Source organism: Dermacentor variabilis, chromosome 2 (genome assembly GCF_050947875.1).
Source record: "Dermacentor variabilis isolate Ectoservices chromosome 2, ASM5094787v1, whole genome shotgun sequence".
In the NCBI taxonomy this organism is placed as follows: domain Eukaryota; kingdom Metazoa; phylum Arthropoda; class Arachnida; order Ixodida; family Ixodidae; genus Dermacentor; species Dermacentor variabilis.
The window spans coordinates 102,458,597-102,485,501 of record NC_134569.1 but is presented as its reverse complement, the minus strand read 5'-3'; the positions used below and the strand labels follow the sequence as shown (position 1 = coordinate 102,485,501).

The window sequence follows — 26,905 nt, the reverse complement described above, 5'->3', positions numbered from 1 at the left end:
TGTTTTCGCATTTCGCCCCCATCGAAATGCGGCCGCCGTGGCCGGGATTCGATCCCGCGACCTCGTGCTAAGCAGCCCAACACCATAGCCACTGAGCAACCACGGCGGTGATTGGCGTAACGTTAAGTGTTAAGAAAAGAGCAGATTGGGTGAGGGAACAAACGCGAGTTAATGACATCTCATTTATTATTATTATTTGTTTTTAACACATATTAACATATGCACATTAACAGGAAAGGGAAAGCGAGGAGCAGGCTGGCAACTGCCACCGAAAGGGGCACAACGCCTGCCTACTCTTCTGAAGGGAGGCGACAGCAACACAGAAATGGAAGATAGGAAGGAGGGGAGGAAAGAAGAAAGAGGAAAGGAAGAGCAATAACATCTTAGTTGAAATCAAGAAAAAGAAATGGGGGGGGGCAGGGGCAGGACATGTAATGAGAAGGGAAGATAACCGATGGTCATTGAAGGTGACGGACTGGTTACTAAGGGAAGGGAAGCGTAGCAGGGGGCGGCAGAAAGTTAGGTGGGCGGATGAGATTAAGAAGTTTGCAGGGACAACATGGTCACAATTAGTACATGACCGGGGTACTTCGAGAAGTATGGCAGAGGCCTTTGCCCTGCAGTGGGCGTAACCAGGCTACTGCTGCTGCTGCTGCCTGCCGCTGCTGCTGCTTGCTGCTGATGCTGCTGCTTGCTGCTGCTGCTGCTGCTGCTTGCTGCCGCTGCTGCTGCTGCTGCTGCCGCTGCCGCGTGCTGCTGCTGCTGCTGCTGCTGCTGCTGCCGCCGCCGCCGCCGCCGCCGCTGCTGCTGCTGCTGCTGCTGCTGCTGCTGCTGCTGCTGCTGATGATGATGATGATGATGATGATGATTATTGCAACGGTCACGCGCATCGCTGTTGCTTCGTTAGTTCAACGTTCTTTGTTTATACTGATCTAGGGACCAGGAAATGGATTCATATCATAGTCAGCTGGTCTGTATGCTCGTGGGGAACGAGTTGCGGCCGGAGAAAATGCCAGTTGCATTTAAGTTTTCCTTTTGCTTCATTATTTCCGCTAGTGACGCCTCGCCGCGACGCTGGAAGATACTCAGAACAATGTACCCATCTTATATGGGTTAGATAAGGTGGAAAATAAAATCATGCGAAACAGGGTCTATCATCAAATCCTGGAATAACCGTTAAACCCATAAGCAATATGAATGTCACTCGTTACCTTCTGTAGTTCTTCCCTAATTGCACAGCACTTTTCGGGCAAAATTGGCAACTGGAAAGAAGAGTCGCAAGGAGTTGAAAAACTAAGCGATCTGCTATGTGAGAGAGCCGAGGCAACAGCCAAACAGGAAGGAAAAGCGATAATTAACAAATTTAAGCGTTGTTTGCGGAAATATTTATGGATCACCATCTCTTTATTTAAAAAGGAAGTAGAGGAAACGCCGCCGGAAGTGGAGAATGATTGAATGTGTTTTGAATTACGCTTCTACAGTCATCAGTCGAGCCGCATGACGTAACCACTTCTCTGCTGCGCTTATGTAGGTGTTTCTCTAAGCTTCCGCGGTGGGCGCAGTACGTCTAGAACCGAAGCGTCTTGCGCTCTACGCGGTTCTACGGGACTGGCAGCCGCGCATCCTTACGCAACTTAGTAGAACAGTAACCGCAGTAAATATATTTCTCTATGATTCTTCCAAAGCTAATTTTAAAAAACGCTGTTAGAAATTTTTATTTTACGCTGTCGCTTATTTGTTCGCTCTTGGCGGTGTTCTTCCTGCGCTTCTTTCCTGCGCAAGTCCATTTGACACAGTTCCTTGGCTGTCAAGTAAAGGATAGGCGTATCTCACAGGCGTACCTGCAAGATACACCTTATTTCATGACTCTTTTGCGGGTTTACGCCTCTTTATGGCGAACGGTGGGCATTGTTCACATTTGTACCAGTAAAAGTATCCCACCCCTCATTTGCATAGAAAAGTTACCTTGGGAAAAAATCCTGGGTACGTGCCTGTCTAGATGGTTATACCGACAACACCAGGAAGTCAATGCTAGATCTTTGCGAGTAACATAACCTCGTTATCATGAATACAGTGCCTAAATGTGAAGGGCAGACCTCGTGGGAAGTGGGAAACCGGCAATCGACCACTGATTACTGTCTAATGACAGAAGGAACTTGTGATAAGTTGCGAGAAGGGTATAGGAAGGGTATAGCAGCATTGACGAGGAAGGGTACAGCAGCATAGGGAGTGGCCATAAACGCATCATCTTGAAAATGGGATATGTGCAGTTGGAATAGAGAGCAAGGAGCGAAGAATGGCCAGTTCAAATTTAAACGTTGAACAAATAACAAATATAGTCACAAGAGTCGAGGAAGAACTTGGAAAATGGCGAAGCAAAGAGTGGGAATATAATGAGATTGTAAGTTTAATTACAATGGAAATACGGAAAGAGAAGCAGCATGTTCGTTGGAAAGGAAGAAAGAAATCCAGAAGCTGGTGGAATAGGGAGATACGAGAAGCGATCGCAGAACGACAGAAATCATCACGAGAGCTCAGGCAGCAAAAAAAAAAAAAAAGGGAAGTTGCCGCAGAATTAAGTAGCCAGAAAATGGGAAATATACCAGGAGAAAGAAATCTATTGTTCAAATACCGGTTGAAGCAAAGATATAGATGAAAGTAAAAGTTGGTGGTCAGAAATTCGTGCGAAAAAGAAGGCCGCACTTAGAGTATTTTGGGATCACATAAACTTATTAGGCAGGGAGTCTAGAACAATACAACAACATATCCTATAAACGAAGATGGGAACAAATTGGAAGGGGACGCGGCACTAACTTGCATCTGAAAGTAACAGCCGAATCATTTCAAGGCAATGGCGAGGTTGTATTCGAGGAAAAAAAGCGCATGAAAGAGAACGAGATGGAAAAGTAGCTGGATGCTCACAAATTTCAACTGGAAGAAAGCCGAAGAGAAAATTCCTATAGCGTTCCTAAACGAGGTTCCCGTTAGGATGATTCCCGTTAGAATGAAAATTAGTTAACTAGGGCCAAAAATTAAGGAAGCTCTGTTGAAAGCAGTAGAAAAAAACCTTAAACGATAGACGAATACCAGACAGTTGGCGACGAAGTATAATGAATTTAATATATAATGGTAAGGGGCAAAAAGATAAAATTCACTCATTTAGACCGTCGACCATTTCTTGCAGTGGTTCCAGGACCTAAATTTGTAAATGCGGTTGTTTGCTTCAAGTCAGGGGTGCAATCCGGACTCGACGGCTACCAAAGGCCAGTGGGACGCCTCGAATTGGGCGCTCACGGTCAGAATACAAATGAAGCTGTGCAGGGTGATATGGGCTCGACAAGTCTTGATGTGAGGGAAGCTCAGAGTAAAAGTGATTATGGAGAACGACTGAGGAATATAGAAGAAAGTAAATGGGCTGGGAGAGTGTTCAGATATTTGTAGAGGAATAACATTGATTGACAGTGGGGGAAAAGAACTAGGACGCTTACCAGCAAGTATGCGACAGGTATGGTGAGCAACTAGGCAACAAAGAACGTCAAACGGAAAGTCAGAGAGGTTGAGACATTTTTATGGGTGGTGGCAATGGAAACGAAGCCTGCCATGAGTATCTACTTAAGAAGAAAAAAACGAAATCAGGAAAAATAACAATTTATGATAGTTCAAATGGAAGCTATTTACTTTTCGAAGCAAGATGGCGATGCCTTAGAACACGCTCTTATAAAGTGAGATACAACAAGAAAGAAGAAGCGTGTGCTTGCTGCGGTAAAGCTAAGGAAACGATGGAGCATGTTTTACTAGAATGTGAAGATATCTGCCCAGCGATCTATTTAGGCACCTCTGGCCTCCTTTAATCTCTTGGGTTCAGTGAGAGTCGGGGGAAAGCAAGTATGCCCGCAGTATATGGATTAGTAAGAATCGATTGGAAGATTGGTAGAATATAAGTAGGGAAACGACAAACAACGAAGGCGTACAAAAACAAAGTTCCCCTGTAGAGTTTCTGAAAGCTTGCTGATGGGAATCCTTCGTGCGGTCTTTCTTTCTCTTTTTTTTTTCCTTTCTTTAACATAAGTAGGGCATTAGGCAATATAATAACAAGCGCTTGGTGGCGCAACCCACCCTTCCAAATGGGACGTTCATAGCATCCACCCATCCATACATCCAACCTGTGCCATGCTGTGCACCTTGTGTCTGCATAGTGTTCCAGTATTCCGTTAACGGTAATATGTTCGCGGACAAGCTCTGACTGTGCACTAAAGGCAAAAATTACCTGAGGCTAAAATGGCGTAACTTTTTAGGAACGTGTTCAAGGTTAGTTGCGTCAGAAAATGCTGCTTATCAAGGCAGGAAATAACTGAACTGGGAACCTAACCGCGCCGGCGATGATGCCACTTAATTGGGACGCAATTCATTATTAATGTATGCATTTTGGTTAAATTAGTTCTTGAGCGCAATGCAATTTCTTTTAGTAATGAGCGATTGGCTACCCGAAGATAGCTGTTACTGATATCTGGGACGCGACAGGTAGTTAGTTGGGTCGACAATTTTAACGTGGCTTCGTCGCCTGTCTTCTGTCACAATGAACGTCTGAAACCAGTAAAATTGACATAACATATAGTTTTTAAAAGCAAAATCAAATAATGTCACCTGAAGTCTCACTTTCCTTTAGTTAGGCCTTATGTGCCTTCCTCACTAAGTTGACGCCTTGCAAATAAATCTGTAAGACGACCTGCAAACAAGTTGCTGATGCTGCTCGCAGGGCGCAAAAAGTAATCTTTCAATCGGACATTATGAGGTGATCTTAGGCACAATGACGAGTAAAACTTCGTTCCACTAGGAATTCGTACCAGACATTTTTAGCCCAAAGGAAAGCTTAAAGATAGCACACAAATTGTCGGTATCGAAGACCTATATAAAGGACATTTCGAGCAGCATTATGCTAAAGCACTACCAGCGTTCCAGAGGCGTGAAGATTGAGCGGCAAGAAAGCTTAAGCTTGAAGCTAGCTCTGTTCAGGCGAGATGAATACAGGTACTATTTGTACAATAGTACAATCACCAGTATGCAACATGCATATGCAGTCGCCACCAGTACTGCGGGTGACTGAAAGGGGCTGCACTCGAAAAGACGCTCAACATTTGAGCCTACCTATAGTCTCCGCCGTGGAACCAAAAGACAAAAGAACTCTGTCCGGTGTGCAAGGACGAAGACGCCACATGTACCAGTCTCCGCCAATTCTTCCAAGCACTGTCCGGCCCAGTGGGCTGTACCCCCCACCGCCCCACCCCAAAACCTTTCCATACCCGCATGCCCTAATATGTCTGAGGCGAATCGTAGCCGCGCTTACATAAATGCGATAGCACAGGGCATCGCGCCCATTTAAACGACGTTAATGCGCTAGCAAGGCGAATCACATTCATGATGCAGGAGAGGGTAGTTTAAACATTGAGACGGGGTAAGTCGTCGCGAGCGACGCATGTGAACGCCGGTGTATGGCGTCGAAGGATAGAAGCGAAGTGATACTGTCGCCGGCATGTGCCCTCCTCCACTCACCGGCGAAACGAAACATGTTCCGACTGGTTTTAGAACGAAGGGGCATGCTCCACATGTAAACGGTGTCGGATGTGTTTAAATTGAAAGAAAAAAACACTGCGGAGGTATAAACGTCCCGAGATTGTACAGTGGGTTATTCGGAGCTCCCTATATAGTGGAGTACTCCGGATTCATTACCACCACGAGGGCTCTTTAACGTGCACCAAATGCAAGGTACACGAGCATTTCGCCCTTATCGGAATGCGGGCGCCAGCAGTCGAACCCGCAACCTTGTGCACGGCCGCAGTTCAACACCATAGCCACTAAGCCACAGATCACTACCGCGCGCGATGTACGTGGTCAGAAATGCGATACGCTACACTCGCATTCGTGTAAACTGAACCTATAGTATGTCTGTGTCATGTCGACTTCAGAAAGAATTTTTTTTTATTTGTGTCGCAACTTGGAACTCTATTTTGCCTTCCTGTAAAGGTCTTCCTTTGTAGTTTCAGCTTCAATATTTGATGAAAATTTCTACGGATATCGTGTTCCCGCACTTCACTCAGTCTCGGCAACCAGCCATGGTTACATTCAGGGTACAGTATACAAAGGGGTAAGTTCCTTGTGCCGTTCGGTTCGCCCGAAACTAGTGGAGAAGGTGTTTTCATTTACCGACGAATCTCAACGTGGGAAACAAGGTAAATGATATTTTTAAAATTTGATTAACTTCTGCGTTTAGTCTTGCTCTAAGCTGCTGTTCGGGTCTAAGTTTCGTTTAAACCGATGGCCACAGTATACCCTGTCACCGCCGGTACCGAACAGCTTGTTTTCAGTCTCGCTCACATAAGTGCAACACGGTGCGAAAGGGGTCCGAGCTAAGCCTCCTCTCTCGTGGGCCCTATTTTCCCACGGTTACTTTTTTAACGGATGAAACAATATGTCCCATATCCGGAACCCCAATAAAGTCTCCAGTAGTCACCGTTCTTTTTCTCTCTTGCTGTTGGCGTCAAAGTTTTCTATAACAAAGCCGAGCAAATAGCGCTGGGCAGTCTGCCACCTTCGTTCTACGTGGGCACCTATGCTCGGTCCCACGTGCTCGGGGCGGTGAACGAACGGAGCCCATAAAACGCGCCGTAATCCCTCTCGTTCTGGCGCGCCAATAATCCCGCGCGCGTGGCGAAATAAAAGCCCCAAATGAATTAAGCCATCACGTTGACCGGCGGTTTTCCTCTACGGTTCGCGGGGCAACTTATCTTGCTAACCCACCCCTCTAATCTGAACCGTAATCGAGGGAAACCCAGTGCCGGGAACTAAGCCGAAAGGAGGGAGGGATTATAATGCGGAATCCCGGCCGTTGATTCTGCGGTGGCATCGGCGGCGTCACGAGGCTTGGAACAAGCGGGGCTAAAATAACCACTGGAGCGACGGTGTGCCGCTTAGACGTTCGTGTGAACTTTAGCGAACGCATGGAACGTTTGCATGGGGCTTCAGTAGGCGAAAACCTTGAAACTATATGTCCTTCACTGCAAAGGTATAAGTGATGATAACGAGAAATTAGATTGGCTGTGACGTTTCTTCTGCTAAAAATTTATCTATCACCCCACCTACACCGTGATTTTGGACATTACGACGCCGCTAATATCAACTCCACTCATCCCTATAGCGCACTCGACCAAAAGTGTGGAGACTAAAAATGAATCCGTATAAGCAGACACTCACTTTAGAATAATGGTGCTTATATGTGTAAGCTGTTTGTTTGCGGCACATGTGTGGCACGGTCACCATCCTTAAGCAGACCTTGTGGAACTAGTTAACCGAGGAAGTTTCTCGCCTAAACTATATGTCGAAAGCGCTGTAGTTTACAACGTGATGAGATTCTACACTAAACAACTTGAACGTCTCATATCATTTGGCAGCGGGTGTGTTTACAGTGTTCCTGCCACTCCGTCGTGCGCAGGAAGCCGGAGTAACAGGCCCAGTCGTCTGCTGCGACTGCGCAAGCGCGTTTAGACCTCCGACGCCATTTTGCTAAAGAACAAAAAAAAAAATCAAATTCGATTCTGCACTGAGCTCAGACACACCAGCGGCAGCTCTTGACTGCAGCGGCAAATCCGCTGATTAATGCGTCGGTCGACCGCCACGCGTCGCTACTTGAAGGCTCGGCACGCAGCGCGCATTTTCGAACCAGTGGAAGCGAAACGAGATGGAACACCATAATCGCCGGTGGTTGCAGTATTTGCTTTTCTTTTGTGTATCCTTGCCCCTGCGAGCGCTGCACTTCTGCCAGATGGGAGAGCGCCCGTTTTAAGATTCGCACGCGTTTCCCCAAACAGGTGCGCTGATTGTAAAGATATACTAAACGATAGAGGATTTCTTGTAGAGAAATGAGGAGTTAGGAGGAGATTGGTGGAAAGTGATAGCTGAACTAGACTTGGAAATGGCGTATAGATGTTATAACTTTGACCGCAGGCCACCTCTGTGCTAGGAGGGCCATCTGCCGGCCGACGTATCTAGACAAAGAAAATGTGGTGGGAGCGAACGTGAGAACCCTTGTGAACTTTGACAGAGATAAGAGCGTTGACTTTCGAGCGGACGCAGGAGGGCAGGGATCTCTTGGAGATTGCGGCGCGAGGAGCTGTAAAAAAGGGGGAAAAGAAAAGAAAACAAATGTGCCGCCCGTATGCTTTCTAAGACAATAATTTATTTATAGAGAAAAGCTTTATTTGTCATTCACGCTCACTGTTCAAAATTATAAGGTGTAGTGGGTAACCGTATAACGGGCTTTACGCACACCACACCAAGAACAAGCAAGAACTACGGAGCACCAACTAGCAGTCCTCACACCCCTTGCGCGCGGTGTTGTGTAATTCACATGCGTGTAGCTTCGTTCATTGACCCTTTCTCTGAAATCAGGGCTATGTCCTTTCTTTTTATTTTTCTTAAGTACACCCATCTTGTTCGGCTAGGCTACATCAATCAATCAATCAATCAATCAATCAATCAATTATTTCAGTATCAAAGACACTTGGTGGGTACAGACAAAAAGCCATTCATCGGGCTTAACGAGGTCTGCACCCCCGAATACTGGCAGACAAGGCGCATAAGAAGCACAGCACGCCAACATAAATAAACCTAACAGTGTACAGAAGTCAGGCATATATACATATATTGTTACGGTCTTAGATCAGCTGCTATTGTCATAAATACTAGTAAAAGAAGCAAACATTTTCGCAAACATTTTTATTGATGATGCCGACACTTAGTGACGCGAATTTCTCGCTAACGAAGTGGCTGTGCAGTTGCAGCCGTCTGCCTTTCCAAAAAGTGCATGTACCGTCGTCTTTGACGTCTAATCCACATAGATGAGTGAACGACATATGCTGGCTTTTTCCATCGGACGCATCCATCCTCGGTCTCACATTGGTGGAGACATTTTTCATGATACTGGACTGTACTAGTGGGTTTAGTAATGCCGCAACGATTATCAACACCAGCGCAACTGTATGTTCACAGCAGGACGAAAACCTCTCCCATATATCTCGAATAGCATCTGTCTAGCGCCAGCTGACATCATCCCGTGCCTGAGAATTTCCTAATTTATTCACATCCCCTAGCTTTCTGACATCCCCGACTGTACGCTTCCCATCTCTTGCCACCCTGTCGCAACTCCAATAGACAATATGTTCCCGTGCTCAACTCCATTTCTTAAACACGTCTTAAGCAAGTCCACTTCTTCCTCTCAAGTATAATATAAAATACATCCGTTTTCTCTCTCATCCACACCACTCTCTTCCTGAGTCTTAAGATTACGCCTAATATTTTTTTAATTACATCACTCATTGCACGGCCCTTAGCTTCTTCTCAAGCTTGCTTGTTAAGCTCCAAATTCCAGCCCCATATATATAGTACCGGTAGAAGGTTGGCAGAACCGGTAGAATGCAATGACTACACGCTTTTCTTATCAAAGATAGCGGTTAGGTTCTGGAATTGACTCGGTAATGCCTGCCGTATGCGTTGCAACTCATTTTTATTCTTAATTCTGTAGATTTTCTTCTCGTGATCTGAGTCCCCTGTGACTAACAGACCTATAGTTAAGCGTGCTCCTGCACCGATTCTAGAGGTTGACTGTCAGTCACGAATTCGCGTTCTCTTTTTCAGGCTATTGCACATCTGCATATCGATCATCATCATCATCATCAGCCTAGTTACGCCCACTGCAGGGCAAAGGCCTCTCCCATACTTCTCCAACTACCCCGGTCATGTACTAATTGTGGCCATGTTGTCCCTGCAAACGTCTTAATGTCATCCGCCCACCTAACTTTCTGCCGCCCCCTGCTACGCATCCCTTCCCTTGGAATCCAGTCCGTAACCCTTAGTGACCATCGGTTATCTTCCCTCCTCATTACGTCCTGCCCATGCCCATTTCTTTTTCTTGATTTCAACTAAGATGTCGTTTACCCGTGTTTGTTGCCTCACCCAATCTGCTCTTTTCTTATCCCTTAACGTCACACCCATCATTCTTCTTTCCATAGCTCGTTGCGTCGCCCTCAATTTCAGCAGAACCCTTTTCGTAAGCCTCCAGGTTTCTGCCCCATATGTGAGTACTGGTAACACACAGCTGTTATACACTTTCCTTTTGAGGGATAGTGGCAACCTGCTGTTCATGATTTGAGAATGCCTGCCAAACGCACCCCAGCCCATTCTTATTCTTCTGGTTATTTCAGTCTCATGATCCGGATCCGTGGTCACTACCTGCCCTAAGTAGATGTATTCCCTTACCACTTCCAGTGCTTCGCTACCTATCGTAAACTGCTGTTCTCTTCCGAGACTGTTAAATAATACTTTAGTTTTCTGCAGATTAATTTTCAGACCCACCCTTCTGCTTTGCCTCTCCAGGTCAGTGAGCATGCATTGCAATTGGTCTCCTGAGTTACTAAGCAAGGCAATATCATCAGCGAATCGCAAGTTGCTAAGGTATTCTCCATCAACTTTTATCCCCAATTCTTCCCACTCCAGGCCTCTGAATACCTCCTGTAAACATGCTGTGAATAGCATTGGAGATGTCGTATCTCCCTGTCTGACGCCTTTCTTTATAGCGATTTTGTTGCTTTCTTTGTGGAGGACTACGGTGGCTGTGGAGCCGCTATATATATCTTCCAGTATCATTACATATGGCTCATCTACACCCTGATTCCGTAATGCCTCCATGACTGCTGAGGTTTCGACTGAATCAAACGCTTTCTCGTAATCAATGAAAGCTATATATAAGGGTTGGTTATATTCTGCACATTTCTCTATCACTTGATTGATAGTGTGAATATGCTCTATTGTTGAGTAGTGTTGCGTTTCGCCTGCGACACGTGGTTTTGCCGGCGCGACTGCGGCGGGGCGGCAGACATTTTGGCCCGATCGTCGTCGCCGCAACGCTCCCCGCCAGGTGTTTCCAGGCGCGACTGCGGCGATGCGACCGCAAAGGATCACCCTCTCCTTCCAGTCATTGTGCCTGAACCAGGCGATGCGACAGCAGGGGCACCCTCTCCTTCCAGTCATTGTGCCCGAACCAGGCGATGCGAAAGCAGGGATCACCCTCTCATTACAGTCATTGTGCCCGACCGGCGGCGCTACGACAGTGTGCGTCACCATTAGCCCATTGTACATTCACGTGCTCGTCTATTGAGGGGTTCCTTCTTGCCCTCAACTGCGAGAGTATAAAAACAGCTGCCCCCGGACGCCAAAAAGGGAGGGCTCCGATTTCTTCTGTTGAGTAAAGTGCTCTCCCGTCTCTCTACTTCGGTCAACCTGACCGCCAACTCTTTGCGATGTTAAAATAAACAAGTTGTTTTGTTGTTACCAGTCGACTCATGCTTTGCCGGGACCTTCGGATGCTTCCAGTTGTACCCCAGGCCGCCAGGCCAACGCTACCCTTGGGGCTTGCGACCCAGGTACAACCACGGGCGTCAGCGCCGAGCTCCCAACAGGTCGTACCATCGGTGCGATCCCAAACATCTGGTTGGCAGCGGTGAGATCGCCTCCGACTTCAAACATCTGTCTGCCAGCGGTGAGATCGCGACAACGGAGGCCAGCAGCGAAGAGATGCAGTTGACTGTATGCTGAGCAGCTCAACGACGATCCGGGAGCAGTGCAACGAGCCCTGTGTGACGACTGGTTGCCTGCAGCGGAACGACTGCGCGGAATTCCTGCCTGCGAGGTTTGGTGAGTGCGGGACTTTCTTCTTCTGAGCTTTGCCAGGCTTTTGTTAGTGTCAGAAACAGAGCTGGTAATTGTGGTTGTCGTTGCTGCCGGGTTAGTTTGCGGCAAGACAATAGTAAGCAGTAGAGAAAGCAGCATTCAGAGCAGCCATGGATTTGAAGTCGTTGCGCAAACCGAAATTGTTGGAGCTTGCAAGAGAGTTGGGTCTGGATGTCTCGGACAAACTCAGAAAACCAGAACTGCTAAAGGCTATTCTTGAGTTAGAGGCTGAGGATGACGAGCTGTCGGAATGCCTTGAGACTATTGAGGAGAGGTCAAAAAGACAGGAGCGCGAACTTAAAGAGCAAAAAGAGAGACAGGAGCGCGAACTTAAAGAACAGAAAGAAAAAGAAGAGCGTGAACGTAAAGAACAGAAAGAGCGAGAGCAACAAGAGAAAAAAGAAGAGCGCGAACACGCTTTGGAAATGAAGCGTCTCGAGGTAGAAATGGAACGCGCTCGTAATGGAAGTCAGGCACACGGTGCAGGAGAACGCGTATTGTTCAAAATGACTGACCTGATGCGGCCGTTTAAGCTTGGAGAGGACATTGGTTTGTTCCTGGTTAACTTTGAGCGAACGTGCGAGAAGCAGGGGTTCTCTCGGGAAACGTGGCCACAGCGCTTGCTCACTTTGTTACCCGGCGAGGCGGCCGACGTAGTCGCTCGCTTGGATAGAGAGGAGGCAGAGGATTTCGACAAAGTAAAATCGAGTCTGCTAAAAAAGTACCGGCTGTCTGCGGAGGCGTTCCGTCGGAAGTTTCGGGAAAATGAGAAAGGCAAAAGTGAGTCATATACAGAGTTTGCGTATAGGCTTATGTCGAACATGCAGGAGTGGCTCAAAGAAGAGAAAGCGTTTGGTGACCACGATAAAGTTCTGCAGTGCTTCGGGCTAGAACAGTTTTATAGTCGGTTACCGGAGAACGTGCGATACTGGGTCTTGGATAGGCCAGACGTTTGTACGATGGCTAAAGCCGCTGAGCTAGCCGAGGAGTTTGTGACGCGTCGGGCTCGCGGAGCTAAGGACGGTCAAAAGGGTGAATTTGGCTCGAAGTTTGAGAGGCCGAAGTTCACACCCATGAGAGCAAAGGGGAACACGCGTAGTGCGGATGCGAGTGGAAGCAGTGCGACCGAACCTAAGGAGACGGCGGCAGCCGAAGCCGAACGCAGAAAGCGGTTCGAGATGAGGCAAGCGCGCGTTTGTTATACGTGCCAGAAGCCGGGTCACTTTTCGGCGCAGTGTCCGGAAACAACACCAAAAGTTGTGTTTTTTTCAATAGGCAGCACTGACGAGAACATGAAGCTTCTCGAGCCTTACATGCGAGACCTCCTCGTGAACGGGAAAGAGTGCCGAGTGCTTCGCGATTCCGCAGCTACAATGGATGTAGTTCACCCGTCTTACGTAGAACCCCATATGTTCACGGGCGAGTGCGCATGGATCAAGCAAGCCGTGGAAGCTCATAGCGTGTGTCTGCCAGTAGCAAAGGTGCTTATTGAAGGACCTTTCGGAGCGCTTGAGACAGAGGCGGCAGTGTCATCTATGCTGCCACCCCAGTACCCGTACCTATTTTCAAACAGGTCCGATCACCTCCTGCGCGAGAAGGGGCTTTTGTTTGGTGAAGCTAGTGTTCAGGCCTTAACCAGATCGAAGGTTCGGGAGCTCGCTGCAAAGGCGGTAGTTGCGGGGCCGACGTTATCAAACAACGAAAAAGGGTCAGAGGCGCAGCAAGCTGATATTCAGAGCACGCCCGAACTGAATCAAATTGAGTCTGTAGCGTTGAAGGCGCCAGATACTGGAGAGGAAATGCCCGACACGGGAAAGTTAGAAGAGCTATCTACTGATTTGCTCATCGCGCCTACGTCAGACGGACTTGATAGGTTGCTAAAAGTCAGCCGGTCGGCTTTGATAGCCGAGCAAAAAAAGGATGGCAGCCTGGAAAACGTGCGCTGCAATGTCAAAGAAGGTATCGCCAGGAAAACTGCGCGTTTTGTGGAAAGAGGTGGAGTCCTGTACCGGAAGTATCTAGACCGAAGAGGAGTGGAGTTCGATCAGCTGATCGTGCCTCAATGCTATCGTCAGGATCTGTTGCGCTTGTCACACGGGGGTTCGTGGTCCGGACACCTAGGAGTTAAGAAAACTAAGGACCGTCTCTTGCAAGAGTACTATTGGCCAGGGTGTTTTCGGGACGCAGACCATTTCGTGAGGACATGTGACACTTGTCAGCGGGTGGGCAAACCAGGGGACAAATCAAGGGCGCCGTTGAAATTGGTACCTATCATAACGGAGCCTTTTAGACGGCTCGTTATTGATACAGTGGGACCTCTGCCGGTAACAGCCACGGGGTACAGACACATTTTGACTGTGATCTGCCCAGCGACAAAGTTCCCTGAAGCAGTGCCGCTTAAAGAACTCAGCTCAGTTGAGATAGTCAATGCACTACTGTCCATATTTGCGCGAGTTGGTTTTCCTGCGGAAATCCAATCAGATCAGGGCACAGTGTTTACTAGCGCTTTGACGACAACTTTTCTCGAAAGGTGTGGGGTAAAGCTGCTACACAGCTCAGTGTACCACCCACAGTCGAATTCCGTTGAGAAGCTCCACTCCGTCATGAAGCGCGTGTTGAGAGCGTTGTGTTTTGAACATCGAACTGACTGGGAGCTGTGTCTGCCTGGGGTGATGTTTGCTTTAAGGACCGCGCCGCATGCGGCTACGGGGTTTTCGCCAGCTGAACTGGTGTACGGTCGCTCGCTTCGATCTCCGCTTCGCATGCTTCGAGAATCGTGGGAAGGTAGGGGCGACGACCCAGTCGTGGTGGAGTACGTACTTAAGCTCCTCGAACGCTTAAGAAGGGCACCGGAGTTGTCAGGTGAAGCAATGACAAAGGCCCAGCAGAGGGCCAAGGTTTATTATGATCGGACAGCCAGGGCCCGTCGTTTTGAGGTGGGCGATGAGGTCATGATATTGCGCACATCGCTAAACAACAAACTAGACGTGCAGTGGGAGGGCCCAGCACGAATTGTTCAGAAACTGTCGGACGTTAACTACGTGGTAAGTCTGCCAGGAAAGCGGAAAGCACAGCAAGTTTACCACTGTAATCTGCTCAAACCTTATAGACAAAGGGAAGCAGTGGTGTGCATGATGGTAAACGTTCCTTCCGGTCGAGCTTCCGGGACTAGGCTCAGTGACGAACAGGGAAGACACCGGTCAAGTCATTAGTGACCTTATCAGTAAAGCACCGCTGTCGCCTGAGCAGAAAACCGAACTACACCAGCTCTTACAAGAGTTTCAAGGTCTGTTCTCTGAGAGGCCTGGTAGGACTTCTGTCCTTACTCATGATATAGAACTTACCTCCCCAGAGCCAGTACGATCCAAGGCGTACCGGGTGTCACCCCGCCAGAGCGATATTATGGAGGCTGAGGTAAAGAAAATGCTACAGCTCGGTTTTATTGAGGCAGGTGAGAGTGATTATACCTCCCCTTTGATTTTAGTTGAGGTACCGGGCAAGGAACCTCGTCCTTGCGTCGACTACCGCAGGCTTAATTCCATCACTAAGGATCAAATTTATCCGATCCCTAACATCGAGGAGCGCCTTGAGAAAGTTAGTAGCGCTCAGTTTATTTCCACCCTAGATCTTGTCAGGGGTTATTGGCAGGTTCCACTTACAGAAGAGGCTAGTAGGTATGCGGCGTTCATTTCACCAATGGGAACATTCCGTCCTAAAGTGTTGAGTTTTGGTTTGAAGAACGCGCCATACTGTTTTTCAAGCCTCATGGATAAAGTGTTGCGGGGACAGCAAGAATTCGCTTTACCGTATCTAGACGACGTAGCGATATTCTCCGCATCCTGGCCTGAGCATATGGCACACTTGCGGGCAGTGCTAACCCGCCTGCGCGAAGCGGGCTTGACAGTCAAGGCTCCTAAGTGCCAGTTAGCACAGGCCGAGGTTGTCTACCTCGGTCACGTGATTGGTCAGGGTCGTCGCCGCCCCTCTGAAATAAAAGTGGCCGCTGTGCGAGACTTTCCGCAACCGCGCACAAAGACCGATATTCGGTCGTTCTTGGGTGTCGCCGGCTACTATCAGAGGTACATCCCTAGGTACTCTGATATCGCGGCTCCCCTGACGGATGCTCTAAGAAAGACAGAGCCTCAAACAGTCGTCTGGGACGAGACAAAGGAAAGAGCTTTTAGCGCCCTAAAGAGTGCCCTAACAAACCAGCCTGTGCTACGATCGCCAGACTATACAAAAGGGTTCGTTGTTCAGTGCGATGCTAGTGAGCGAGGCATGGGCGTTGTACTGTGCCAACGGGAAAATGGAGAAGTAGAACACCCCGTCCTGTATGCTAGTCGTAAGCTGACCAGTCGTGAGCAGGCGTATAGCGCCACCGAGAAAGAGTGTGCGTGTCTCGTGTGGGCCGTTCAGAAATTGTCATGCTATCTAGCCGGCTCGAGGTTTATCATTGAGACGGATCACTGCCCTCTCCAATGGCTGCAGACCATCTCTCCCAAAAATGGCCGCCTCCTGCGCTGGAGCCTCGCTTTACAACAATATTCCTTTGAGGTGCGTTACAAAAAGGGGAGTCTCAACGGTAACGCCGATGGCTTAAGTCGAAGCCCCTAACGTAGGAATCAGCCTCAAAATTGTTGGTTACTGATGTTTTCTTCCTGAGGCAGGATTTTTTTTAACATATTGCTTTTGTTTAGTGTTTCAAAGTGATGATATGCTTTCTAGTGCAATTTTCCAATTTGTGGACGCGTTCTGAGTGATGCTAGACTACTGTAAGGAACTATGCAGTGGTATAAAAAGGGGAAAGAGCCTGGCAGGGCTTAGTGAGGGTTGTGCCGTGCTTGCTGACTGAGCGGTTGAGTTTCAGCGTAGTTCTAACGCTTGCCGGGAACGAGAACAAAAATGTGAACTCTCCCGAAGTCACTTTGCAGTGTCCCGTGCGAACCTGAACGAGAGAACGAGGCCTTCTCTGTGCGCTGCGCTCAAGAAACGTCGAGGGACGCCCGACTTCGGTTATGAGCATCATCGAGCGACATCCCTCCGGACAGCGGATGCAGTCCCCTGTCCATCGGGATCTCCTTTCCCCGGCGGGGCGGTCTGTTGCGTTTCGCCTGCGACACGTGGTTTTGCCGGCGCGACTGCGGCGCGGCGGCAGACATTTTGGCCCGATCGTCGTCGCCGCAACGCTCCCCGCCAGGTGTTTCCAGGCGCGACTGCGGCGATGCGACCGCAAAGGATCACCCTCTCCTTCCAGTCATTGTGCCTGAACCAGGCGATGCGACAGCAGGGGCACCCTCTCCTTCCAGTCATTGTGCCCGAACCAGGCGATGCGAAAGCAGGGATCACCCTCTCATTACAGTCATTGTGCCCGACCGGCGGCGCTACGACAGTGTGCGTCACCATTAGCCCATTGTACATTCACGTGCTCGTCTATTGAGGGGTTCCTTCTTGCCCTCAACTGCGAGAGTATAAAAACAGCTGCCCCCGGACGCCAAAAAGGGAGGGCTCCGATTTCTTCTGTTGAGTAAAGTGCTCTCCCGTCTCTCTACTTCGGTCAACCTGACCGCCAACTCTTTGCGATGTTAAAATAAACAAGTTGTTTTGTTGTTACCAGTCGACTCATGCTTTGCCGGGACCTTCGGATGCTTCCAGTTGTACCCCAGGCCGCCAGGCCAACGCTACCCTTGGGGCTTGCGACCCAGGTACAACCACGGGCGTCAGCGCCGAGTTCCCAACCGATCGCGCCAGCGGTGCGATCCAAACAGTAGCCTTTACGGAATCCTGCCTGGTCCTTTGGTTGACAGAAGTCTAAGGTGTTCCTGATTCTATTTGCGATTACCTTAGTAAATACTTTGTAGGCAACGGACAGTAAGCTGATCGGTCTATAATTTTTCAAGTCTTTGGCGTCCCCTTTCTTATGGATTAGGATTATGTTTATGTTAGCGTTCTTCCAATCGATATCTTCCATATCGATAACCAGACTTAAATACTGTTACAATTCGTTGTTTAAGGTCCCGAATGATGTTTTGTAAATCATCTCCAGCATTGCTGAACAGAACTTCATCTTCAGACCGCAAGTTGCTGTGTTGTTCCCCGTTTATCCTCACGCACAACCATACCCAGTCAAACAGCTTAGATGCTTCTAACCATGCAGTGATTAGCGTTAGACAGATAGTATGACCTTGCGTAGCCCCCTCTTCAGCAATATGTTTCCACTTCCCTTGTGAAAAAATGGGGTATCTCCAGAATATTTATATATATTTGCTAAGGTACTCACATATGCTTCTTGTGCTCCTTGACGACGCAATTCCTCCATGAGTGCTGTTATCTCTTCTGAATCAAACACTTCTTTCGTAATCCGTGAAAGTCACAGAGACGTGGTTGGTTATATTCCGCACATTTCTGATTACTTCGCTGATGACATTGATGATATCCATTGTTTAATATCCCTTCCTAAAGACAGCCTATGTTCTAAGCTGCATGAAGTCAAGCGTTGCCCTGATTCTAACTCAAATAACTTCGGTGAATATTTTGTCCAATACCGAAAGCTAGCCAATGAGCCTATACTTTTGTCACTCTTTATTTTCTCCCTTTTTAAGGGCTAATACGATGTATTTATTTTTACAAGTCTCTGGCGCCCTTGAACTAACGGGGCATTGCGAATGAAGGGCCACAAGTTTTCCGAGTACACACTCCATCTTTTATCAAATCAACAGTTATTCCATCTCCTGCTGCTTTTCCCTTCCACATGTCTTGCACAATTGTGATGTGTGTAGCACTGCGTGAGACGGTACCGTGGTGGGGAGGAGAAAGCAAGAGAACAACAAAGAATGCGCACGCGGAGGCGAATCCCGTGCTAAATGAAAGACGACGACATCGAATAGCGTCGGACACAAGAACGCGCGCGCGCGCAAGAAGATAAAAGGAAATGAATCCAATCGGAAGAACCCACGGAATTTCCGGGGGCCAATCGCCTGTGAACACGGAACTCCGAAGGTCACCAATCAGGCGAAGACAAATCTGCCAGAGCAGCAGAAAAGCGAGGCACACTGGCAGAAGAGGGGGATAGTTCCAGGAAGCGACGTACGGCTGAAGATCGGCCACCGGACCAGAGCCTTCAGGGCATCACCCGACTGAGGCATCCTGCCGAACCATTACCAGGCGTCGCAGCCCTACTTGATCACCGACTGCTGCCTGAGGCCGGCGAACTCCTGCGCCAGCAGGCAGAGCGCGAGCAGTCGGTCTACGGGCCCGAGTTTGCGCCCAGCTGCCTGGCCAGAAAGCCGTATCTGCACGTGCGGCCAGGCCGCCTGCGTCCCAAGCTGCTACGCTCTGGTCGCCCTTTCGGCGGTCAATCACGTCCACCTTTTGGACCAACTCCGCCGCTTTCGTCGCCTCGCCTCCGCCCCTCCGCGTCGAACTGTTGCGCGCGATCACACTCGTGGCTTGCCCTCATTCGCATGGCGTAGATACTGTTCTAACTTTGAGGGTAATGGCTACTTGCAGTGAATTTTCATTGAGTATTTGTTTCATATTTCTTTTTCCGCGCGAGTTGCATCAAAAGTGTGGTGTACGTTTTGCAGCAAACGGCTTTGTCCTTAATTGGGTTCTCGCAGTCTCCGCCTCAGGCAGCAGTCTGGAACATTAAAGAAAGAACCTGCATCACAATATCCCTTCTAACCTCATATAGTTACTCAAGTTACACATGGGATTTTTGAATCCTGATCGTCACTACGGACAATTACGGTTACATGGCTGCCCTGAGTGCGGTACAGTTCGGTATAAAATTAATCTGCTGCCTTTTAGAGCAAAGCTTACCGTACCGTTCACCGCTGCAGTTCTTGAAGTGCACCGTCCTGAGTGGTCGTTTCTAGCCCTGTCAATCTTCCCGCGTGTGCGCTGTGCTCGCTTTCTGACGCTCGTCTGGTTGACATCCCTGCTTTTACTCTCTCTCTCTCTCTCTCTCTCTCTCTCTCTCTCTCTCTCTCTCTCTCTCTCTCTCTCTCTCTCTCTCTTTCTTTCTTTCTTTCTTTCTTTCTTTACCTGCTGCTGTTGCTGCCTTGCTGAGTATACAACTTCGATCACTGAGTATGTGCCGGAATAGACAACTTGGGGCCGTATAACGCAAGACTATTCCAATATGTTTTTTATTCCAACCTCCTTCCGCCAAATACGTAACCGCCGACGCAAGCATCCGGCGGTGAACCGCAGCGTTGCCTGGACAGCCCAATCAAACGCTGTCCTCGTTTATAGGAAGTCCCTTCTGTTTGCTTTCAAAACGAATAACGTACATTGCCTACGTTGAGCTGTTTTTATTATCTAATTGGCTGACAAGAGGCGAGGAGCACGCTCAAGTGGAGAGGGTTTAGATAACCGGATGAAGAGAGAGTTGCCGCAGTCTGCGATTGGTCCGCTTTCCCTTACTTAGCTTGCGGTGGCTTGTCTAATATTGCGGCGGCGTGCAACGGAAAAGAATGCCGCTATAACGGATCCTTATCAAAGAAGAATTTTCAGAGCGATGTCGCATACGTGCCGAAATGGCTCGATAACGTTGTGCGGCCATGCAAAAAGTTTTGTTATACGCAAATAAACCCATACTCTCCGGCAGGTGCGAGTAGCCAGCGCCTGAGCGATCGGCGGGTAGCCATCTTATATTCTTTTCGGAACGGAGCAGTCTCCGGCTATTCAGAAAAAAATCCGGTCTGGTTCGGCATATTGACGCGTCTTTAACGCATGCACGTCACTTTGACGCAATGAGTTTTCGAGGTTTTTGACGTCGAGTGGCCGCTGCAGTCATTTGACTTGGGACCCTCATCCGTATACTATTAACAACCAACTATGTATATTGAAAGAATAATAAACTAAAACTTAAACTGAAACTGAGTGACAGTCAGGGGAAGTGGATGCAGCCTGAAACCTTTTGACCAATTGCAGAGGGCTAATGGCGAAAAGGCGTCGTATCAGAAATATTTTTTTTGTTGGGTCCAATCATGCGTAACCAGTGTGTCCATGTCACGTCAGATTGGGCGCTATTGCTGTTTTCGTGACGTCACCTAACAGACAGGCGAAATGGGGGTGGTCCGAAAAAATTTGGCCAATCGTAGAGGGTTTATTGCAGAATTGGAATCATTGTTTGGAACAGCTTTACGTTATAGCGCCCTTGGGTCGCTTTATTTGTGCAACTCGGCATGTTCCACTGGGTACGTGCCCGAATAGGCAACTTAAATCGATGGGTATGTGCAATTGGGCACGTGGTACTGGAGAAAGAGAAAGGGAGAGAAAAAGGTTCCGTGAATTAATTCTCGGCCATTCCTCCAGAATGCGTATGTACCGCTGGTTATGTGCCTGAATAGACAAGCACAATAAGTGGCAAGCAGCGAAGTCGGCAAACAGGTATTGAAGAAGTCAGCTGCAAGTCCTGTTTACCCAATAACGATGTTGAATACCTGCATTAAACTATTATCTGCATCGATATGGTCTGGCGCAGCACTCCTTGTGCTCATATTGTGGCGAGATAGAGACAATGAAATGTAGTTTGTTATGGCGCCCTTTTTTATCATTAGGAAAAGATAGTTTAGACAGACAATATTATGGCGCTGGATTGAATCTAGCAATTCTCGATATTCTGTCTTGCCTCCTCTCCGTGACGTTATCGTGGGGATGTTGGTGCAGCTGTTGTGAGGTTTATCATTGAATCAGGACGATTTCATTGCTAAATTGTTAAATATTTATCTGACTTCATTTGGATTTATCTTTTCAAAATTTCTCATTAGTGTTTATTTTAAGACTCGAGTTGTTGTCCAAAGTCGCCTGATTCTTGGTCAATGATCCATAGTGGGCATGAGCCACTTGCAAAGGAAAACCAACCAACCAAATTTTCATTAGTCAATTGTGATCAATCCCTCTCGTGGGTAGGAGCCATGTTTTGAGACGACGACAACAATAACAATAACCAAGCCAAGGGAAGAGAATGGAACCAGATCGTGCATTGGAGCTAGGAGCATTGAGCTACATAAAAGTGAAGAACTGAATACATTTCAGTCAGCATCCAAGAAAGCGTCGCTCTGAATCGATTCCCACTTATGCGTGAAATCCGTCTTTTTTTTTTTGTATTACATCGTCCAAATTATTGACGACATTGTCCTGTTTAATCTCCCTCTGCATGCATCTTGTCTTTCCAATGTCGTTAGCTCCTTGCTGATTTGATGCTGCCCCCATTCTTTACTGCTTCCTCAATCTTCCTGATGTTATGATTTTGAACGTCAGTCATTTCACTACTGGTCAGCTTTGGCAACAGCATGTGCCACTCCGATGGAGCACTATGGAGCTAGACACTTTCGTGTGATGCAGTTTCTTCATTGGGTATTTTGTTAGTTCAGGCAGCCTTCCAGTTTGCTGTCTTCGTGCACGTCACCTCCAACTTCGAATGCGGCTTCTGAAATTATTCTAGCTAAAATTTCGTTCATTATGTCTATGCTATATCTCCATCCTCCCGTTCCAAAGCCTCGTATTTGTTTGAGAGCACTAACCTTGAATTCATCCGCTGTTCCCCTGACTGCTTCGGCGTTGACCAGTTTCTACTTGACTAGCTTTGCTCTTTCCCTTTTCAAATTGGGAGCAACACTTGACGTCACTAACCTGTGATAACTGCCCTTTGCCTTACCTAAAGCTTCTACATCCGGCACAATGCTAGGGTCGGCACAGCATATAAAATGTATTTAATTTCTTGTGTCCCCGTTTCGGGCTTTTCCAGGTCCACTTCCAGTTATTACACTTCTCGAAGAAGATATTTATTATTCACAATCGATTCTTCCTGTGAACTCAACCTTCATATCCCTACTGTTATTCCTAGAGTCGATGACACATCTGCCAATTGCCTATTCCCCAGTCTGTCAGGGGGTTTCTTTTGTTTTGTTTTCTTTTTCTCTTTCGCGTTGAAGTCTCCCATGACTACAGTATACTGAGTATTCCCTTTTCTCATTGCTTATGCAACGGCCACCTAGAGCTGTTCTACTTCATCTACATCATGACCCGACGTTGGAGTCACGGTCGGCCTTTACTATCTTTAATGTTTATCTCCTTTTAAGCTCTATTACAATGGCTGCAAATGATTGCTATTACGATAAACACCGACTGCGCCTTTCTCGCTAGGTTGCGTTTGTCAGGAGCGAATTGACGAAAACGAAGAGTGTTCTCGCTCGTGGTGCGGTTAACACACGAGGAAGGCGTGCCGACGTTTCTCGTTCGAGCCTGCAGCTCGTTGCTACGTGTCAGAATGCTGCTCACCCTCGGTTTCGTGCTGCTGGCGGCCTCAGCGGCGCTGGCCGCAGACTACAAGAGATGTCCCGACGGGAGCCTCTGCGTCTTAAGTGAGAATGTTATTATTTGCATATTATCTTGTTGCAGGCATCGAAGCATCACGCTATCAACATCCGCAAGCCCCGCTGGGGCGTGTCTTGGTTCAGTATACTGGATATATAATTGCGTATATAGCTTAGGTGATGTCTCGCGTGACAGCGTGTGTCCGCCACACGCAGTCTTCCTTGAGGGCTTCCGTCAGGGATTCACCGTCATATTGTCCGCATACAAGGTTTTTTTTTCTTCCTTTCCTCGCAGTAAGTGTACGGAGGAAGTAAAACATAATCTGTAAGCAACCCATACATGAAATAATAGCCTCTTGGCCATGTTACTGCGGGTGGTCGCGGCTCGTGGGATTTTTCTTTCCATCCAGACATGGTGCGAAAGGACAGTCGTATCACCTGAATTTGTTCTTTACATTGTATACAATGAATGAACTTCGGCAGGAGGAATTTTGCAGATTCGAGTCATCCAGGTATTCGAATCAACCGTGTGATCGGATCACCAAGAAGCTTTGCACTGTGCCGCAACAAAAGAAAACAAAATTAATGTCCCGCTCGTGTCGCGTAGTGTCTGCAATACGGCACACACCTGCGGCACACGCCCCGTCTGTGGCGAGATAACAGGCCCGGCCCTGCTCTGCTTCAGCGGTGGGAGACATATACTGCCGTCGCACGCGAGGCATAGCGTGCTACAAGGGCTGGAGCGCTGCGTATTGTACGAGTCCACCTAGAGGTTTGCCATTTCGGCCGCTGCTGATATGCTGATTGGATGGAGCTGTGCGAGCGAGCAGGAGACGAGCGGCCCCAGCCAATCAGCGGCGGTTGAAATGGGCAGTCCACTAGGTGGACTCTTACAGAATAACCCCCCCCCCCCCCTCCCTAGTCTCGATGCTTTTGCTACATGCTTTATAAGTCGAAATAACCTATCAAACCCAAATCGTACTAAATGTGTTTCCGACGTTTTCTCGGCGTCGCGTGATGTCCCCTCGATTTTTTTTTTTTTTCAGAAGGCACTTGCTGTCTGCTACCGGTCGGCCGCTACTCGTGCTGCACCATGAGCAACGCCGTGTGCTGCTCCTCGCGCAGCAGCTGCTGCCCCGAGCACTACGTGTGCGACCAGGCGTCCAACCTGTGCGCGCCGGCGGCCGGGGCGCGCAGGCATTCCGAGGCCGGGAACGCGACGACGACGACCACCATCGCCGCCACCGGAACGAAGACGCACGGGAGCAGCGTCGGCGACGACGAGCCGCTCCTGACCAAGTGCCCGGCGGGGGACACGTACTGCTTGCGCGACAACAGCACGTGCTGCCGCCAGGAGGGCGGCTCGTACGGCTGCTGCCCCGACCGGGACGCTGTGTGCTGCAGCGACCTGGTCAACTGCTGCCCGCGCGGGTTCGCCTGCATCCGCGGCACGGGCAACTGCGTCCAGACCACGACCGTCGCGAGGCTGGCCGCCGGCGCACGACGCACGGCGTTTCGCGCAGTTCTGCCGGACTCGGACATGACAGAGCCGCTGGCTGTGCCGGCCATGAGGCTCGAGCGGGGCTTCGCGATGCCTTAGTGCGGGCGCGGATGGTTCGATGGCCCCCACCATGTGATTTCGGGTGGGCGCGCCGTCTCGCCCTCCGTCGGGTCCCAGCACGAGAGAAGGCGCCGCGGGGGTCTTTTGTGAAGTATATGTTGTAAGCGCATGCGTCATTTGTCGGATCTGTTTTCTATTCGCGTTCACGCACGCGTGCGTATACTGCGCGCCATAAATGGGGCGGACGCTATCGTACGGAATACAGCACACGAGGAACTCCAATGCCTCCCCAGTACACTATTTAAAAAAAAAAAGAAATGTCGTAATATAGTTACTACTTAGTTGTCACACCTGTTTACTACCTCGGTATAACTGCACTTGGCAAGGGTAGAGCTTAGCTACATTACTGACTAAAGAAAGTATACTTCCTGTTACTAACGGGCCGCAGCTACCATTTTCAGATGAAGCTAGCGCCGCCGGATACGAAGTTTGCAGCCTATAACACTTATATCGGACCCACTCTGGTATACTGCTGAGTGGGTCCGATAAATGTTCCGACCTCATCAAAATTCGGTCGCTGCTGTCGGATTCAAACCCGCGGCTTCGAGCTATGCGTGCAACGCCATTAGACGCTAAGCCACTAAGCCACCGCGGCGGATATTTTAGATGTATTTACTGATTAGCTTGAAACCCAGCCCTACACCTTGCTGCGCATTGTTTAAACAACTGCTCCGTTGAATCAACTGCTCGGCTATCCCATATGTCTCGGCGATTAGTAACGTGTCTGCGTATAGATAAATATGGCTATTAAGAATTAGTCGATTGAGATCATTTATACATAAATATGAAACAACAAAGCCGATGGAACTATACGTTGGGGTACTTCAGCACGAGTATAAAAGCGCTGTTTCACCTAAAAGGTTTAATATTTACGAACAGGTTAGAAGTCATATAGTACGTGTCCTCTAAATTCATAATTACCTAATTTCTTGCCTAACGTTGTTCGATTGAGAGTATCGAACGCCATTGATAAATTTAGGAAAAAGGCACATGCAAACGGTTTTTCTTCAAACGCTTTTATTTATTTATTCTTACTTTCTTCATTTTCTTTTAAAAAAATTAAACAGAGTAGCAGTAGTCGCCGTGTGCTGGCGACGGCTCCCCTTTTCGTTTGAATGATAATATAGGATCATAAAATATTAATGCTTGCGTTATGCAGTGTTTAAACATAAAACAACGGTTAACACACTAAGAGTGAGTTTCTTTCGAAAGGTTCTCATTAAAACAAAGCCCGTGGAAGTCTGGTGTACACAAGTTTCGGATGCAGGAACGATATTCAATTACCCACGACGCCATGAGGTGAATAATTGTCACAACTGCCGGCGTCTTCAACGAAGCGTTGAAGTGTTTTGATAACTTCGTGGTGCACTTTTGATGACCATGGGTCTAAAGGAGGAAGAGAATTGCGCAATCTACCGGCGGATCTACAGCCTTGCAAATGCATGCCGGCAATGGCTCAGTCCGAGCGTCTCCTTTTGCCGTGCGGGGATAAACATGTACACGAACTCGAAGTTTATCGCAGCGCGCCTTCTGCGGCACATCCAAATGAATGCACTGGTTACCACAACCGGCCTCTTTCTATATATATATATATATATATATATATATATATATATATATATATATATATATATATATATATATATCGCTATCGCTCCGACCCCTCCTGCCCCAATTGCCCCTCTACTTGCGCAGACCTATCCCATTGCCTACTCTACTGTCCGGCTGCTCAGCAATCAGGTTCCTATCCTCCCCCTTCCCTTTCCATCACCGACTGGCTTGGCGCTGCAGGGGAAGAACAGCGTCGACTGGCCGCCCAGGCAGTCGATATGCTCAGCCTGTAATTTTGGGCTGAATAAAAGTCTTATACTACTGCTACTATCGCAGCGTACACAGCTCACTCTGTATCTCATGAGGCTATTAACTGCATTACTCGATTGGAGAAGTTTAGCATTACCCGGTTTCTTTTATTCCATCTTTTATTCCTATTTTTTTAGCCATCTTTTATTCCTTTCGGAACGGGGCAGCCTGCGGCTATTCAGAAAAAAAATTCACTTTTGGTCGACTTAATGCATCTTTAACGCGTACACGTCACTTTGACGCGGGGAGTATTCGCGGTTTTGTGACGTAGCGTAACAGGCAGGTGAAGTGGGTGCAGCCCGAAAACTTTTGGCCAATAGCCGAG

The 26,905-nt window shown here is 48.3% G+C and overlaps 1 protein-coding gene across 1 annotated transcript in view; it reads left to right on the top strand.

Annotated features, from left to right (window-relative positions):
• LOC142572431 (progranulin-like) overlaps window positions 1–24,769 on the top strand; it is a 461,641-nt gene extending 436,872 nt beyond the window's left edge. The window contains exon 6 of the mRNA XM_075681534.1: window positions 24,146–24,769. Within this exon, the coding sequence (XP_075537649.1) occupies window positions 24,193–24,699 (507 nt within the window). The 5' untranslated portion in view covers window positions 24,146–24,192 and the 3' untranslated portion in view covers window positions 24,700–24,769. The remainder of the gene's footprint in view (window positions 1–24,145) is intronic.
• Window positions 24,770–26,905: the final 2,136 nt, after the last annotated feature.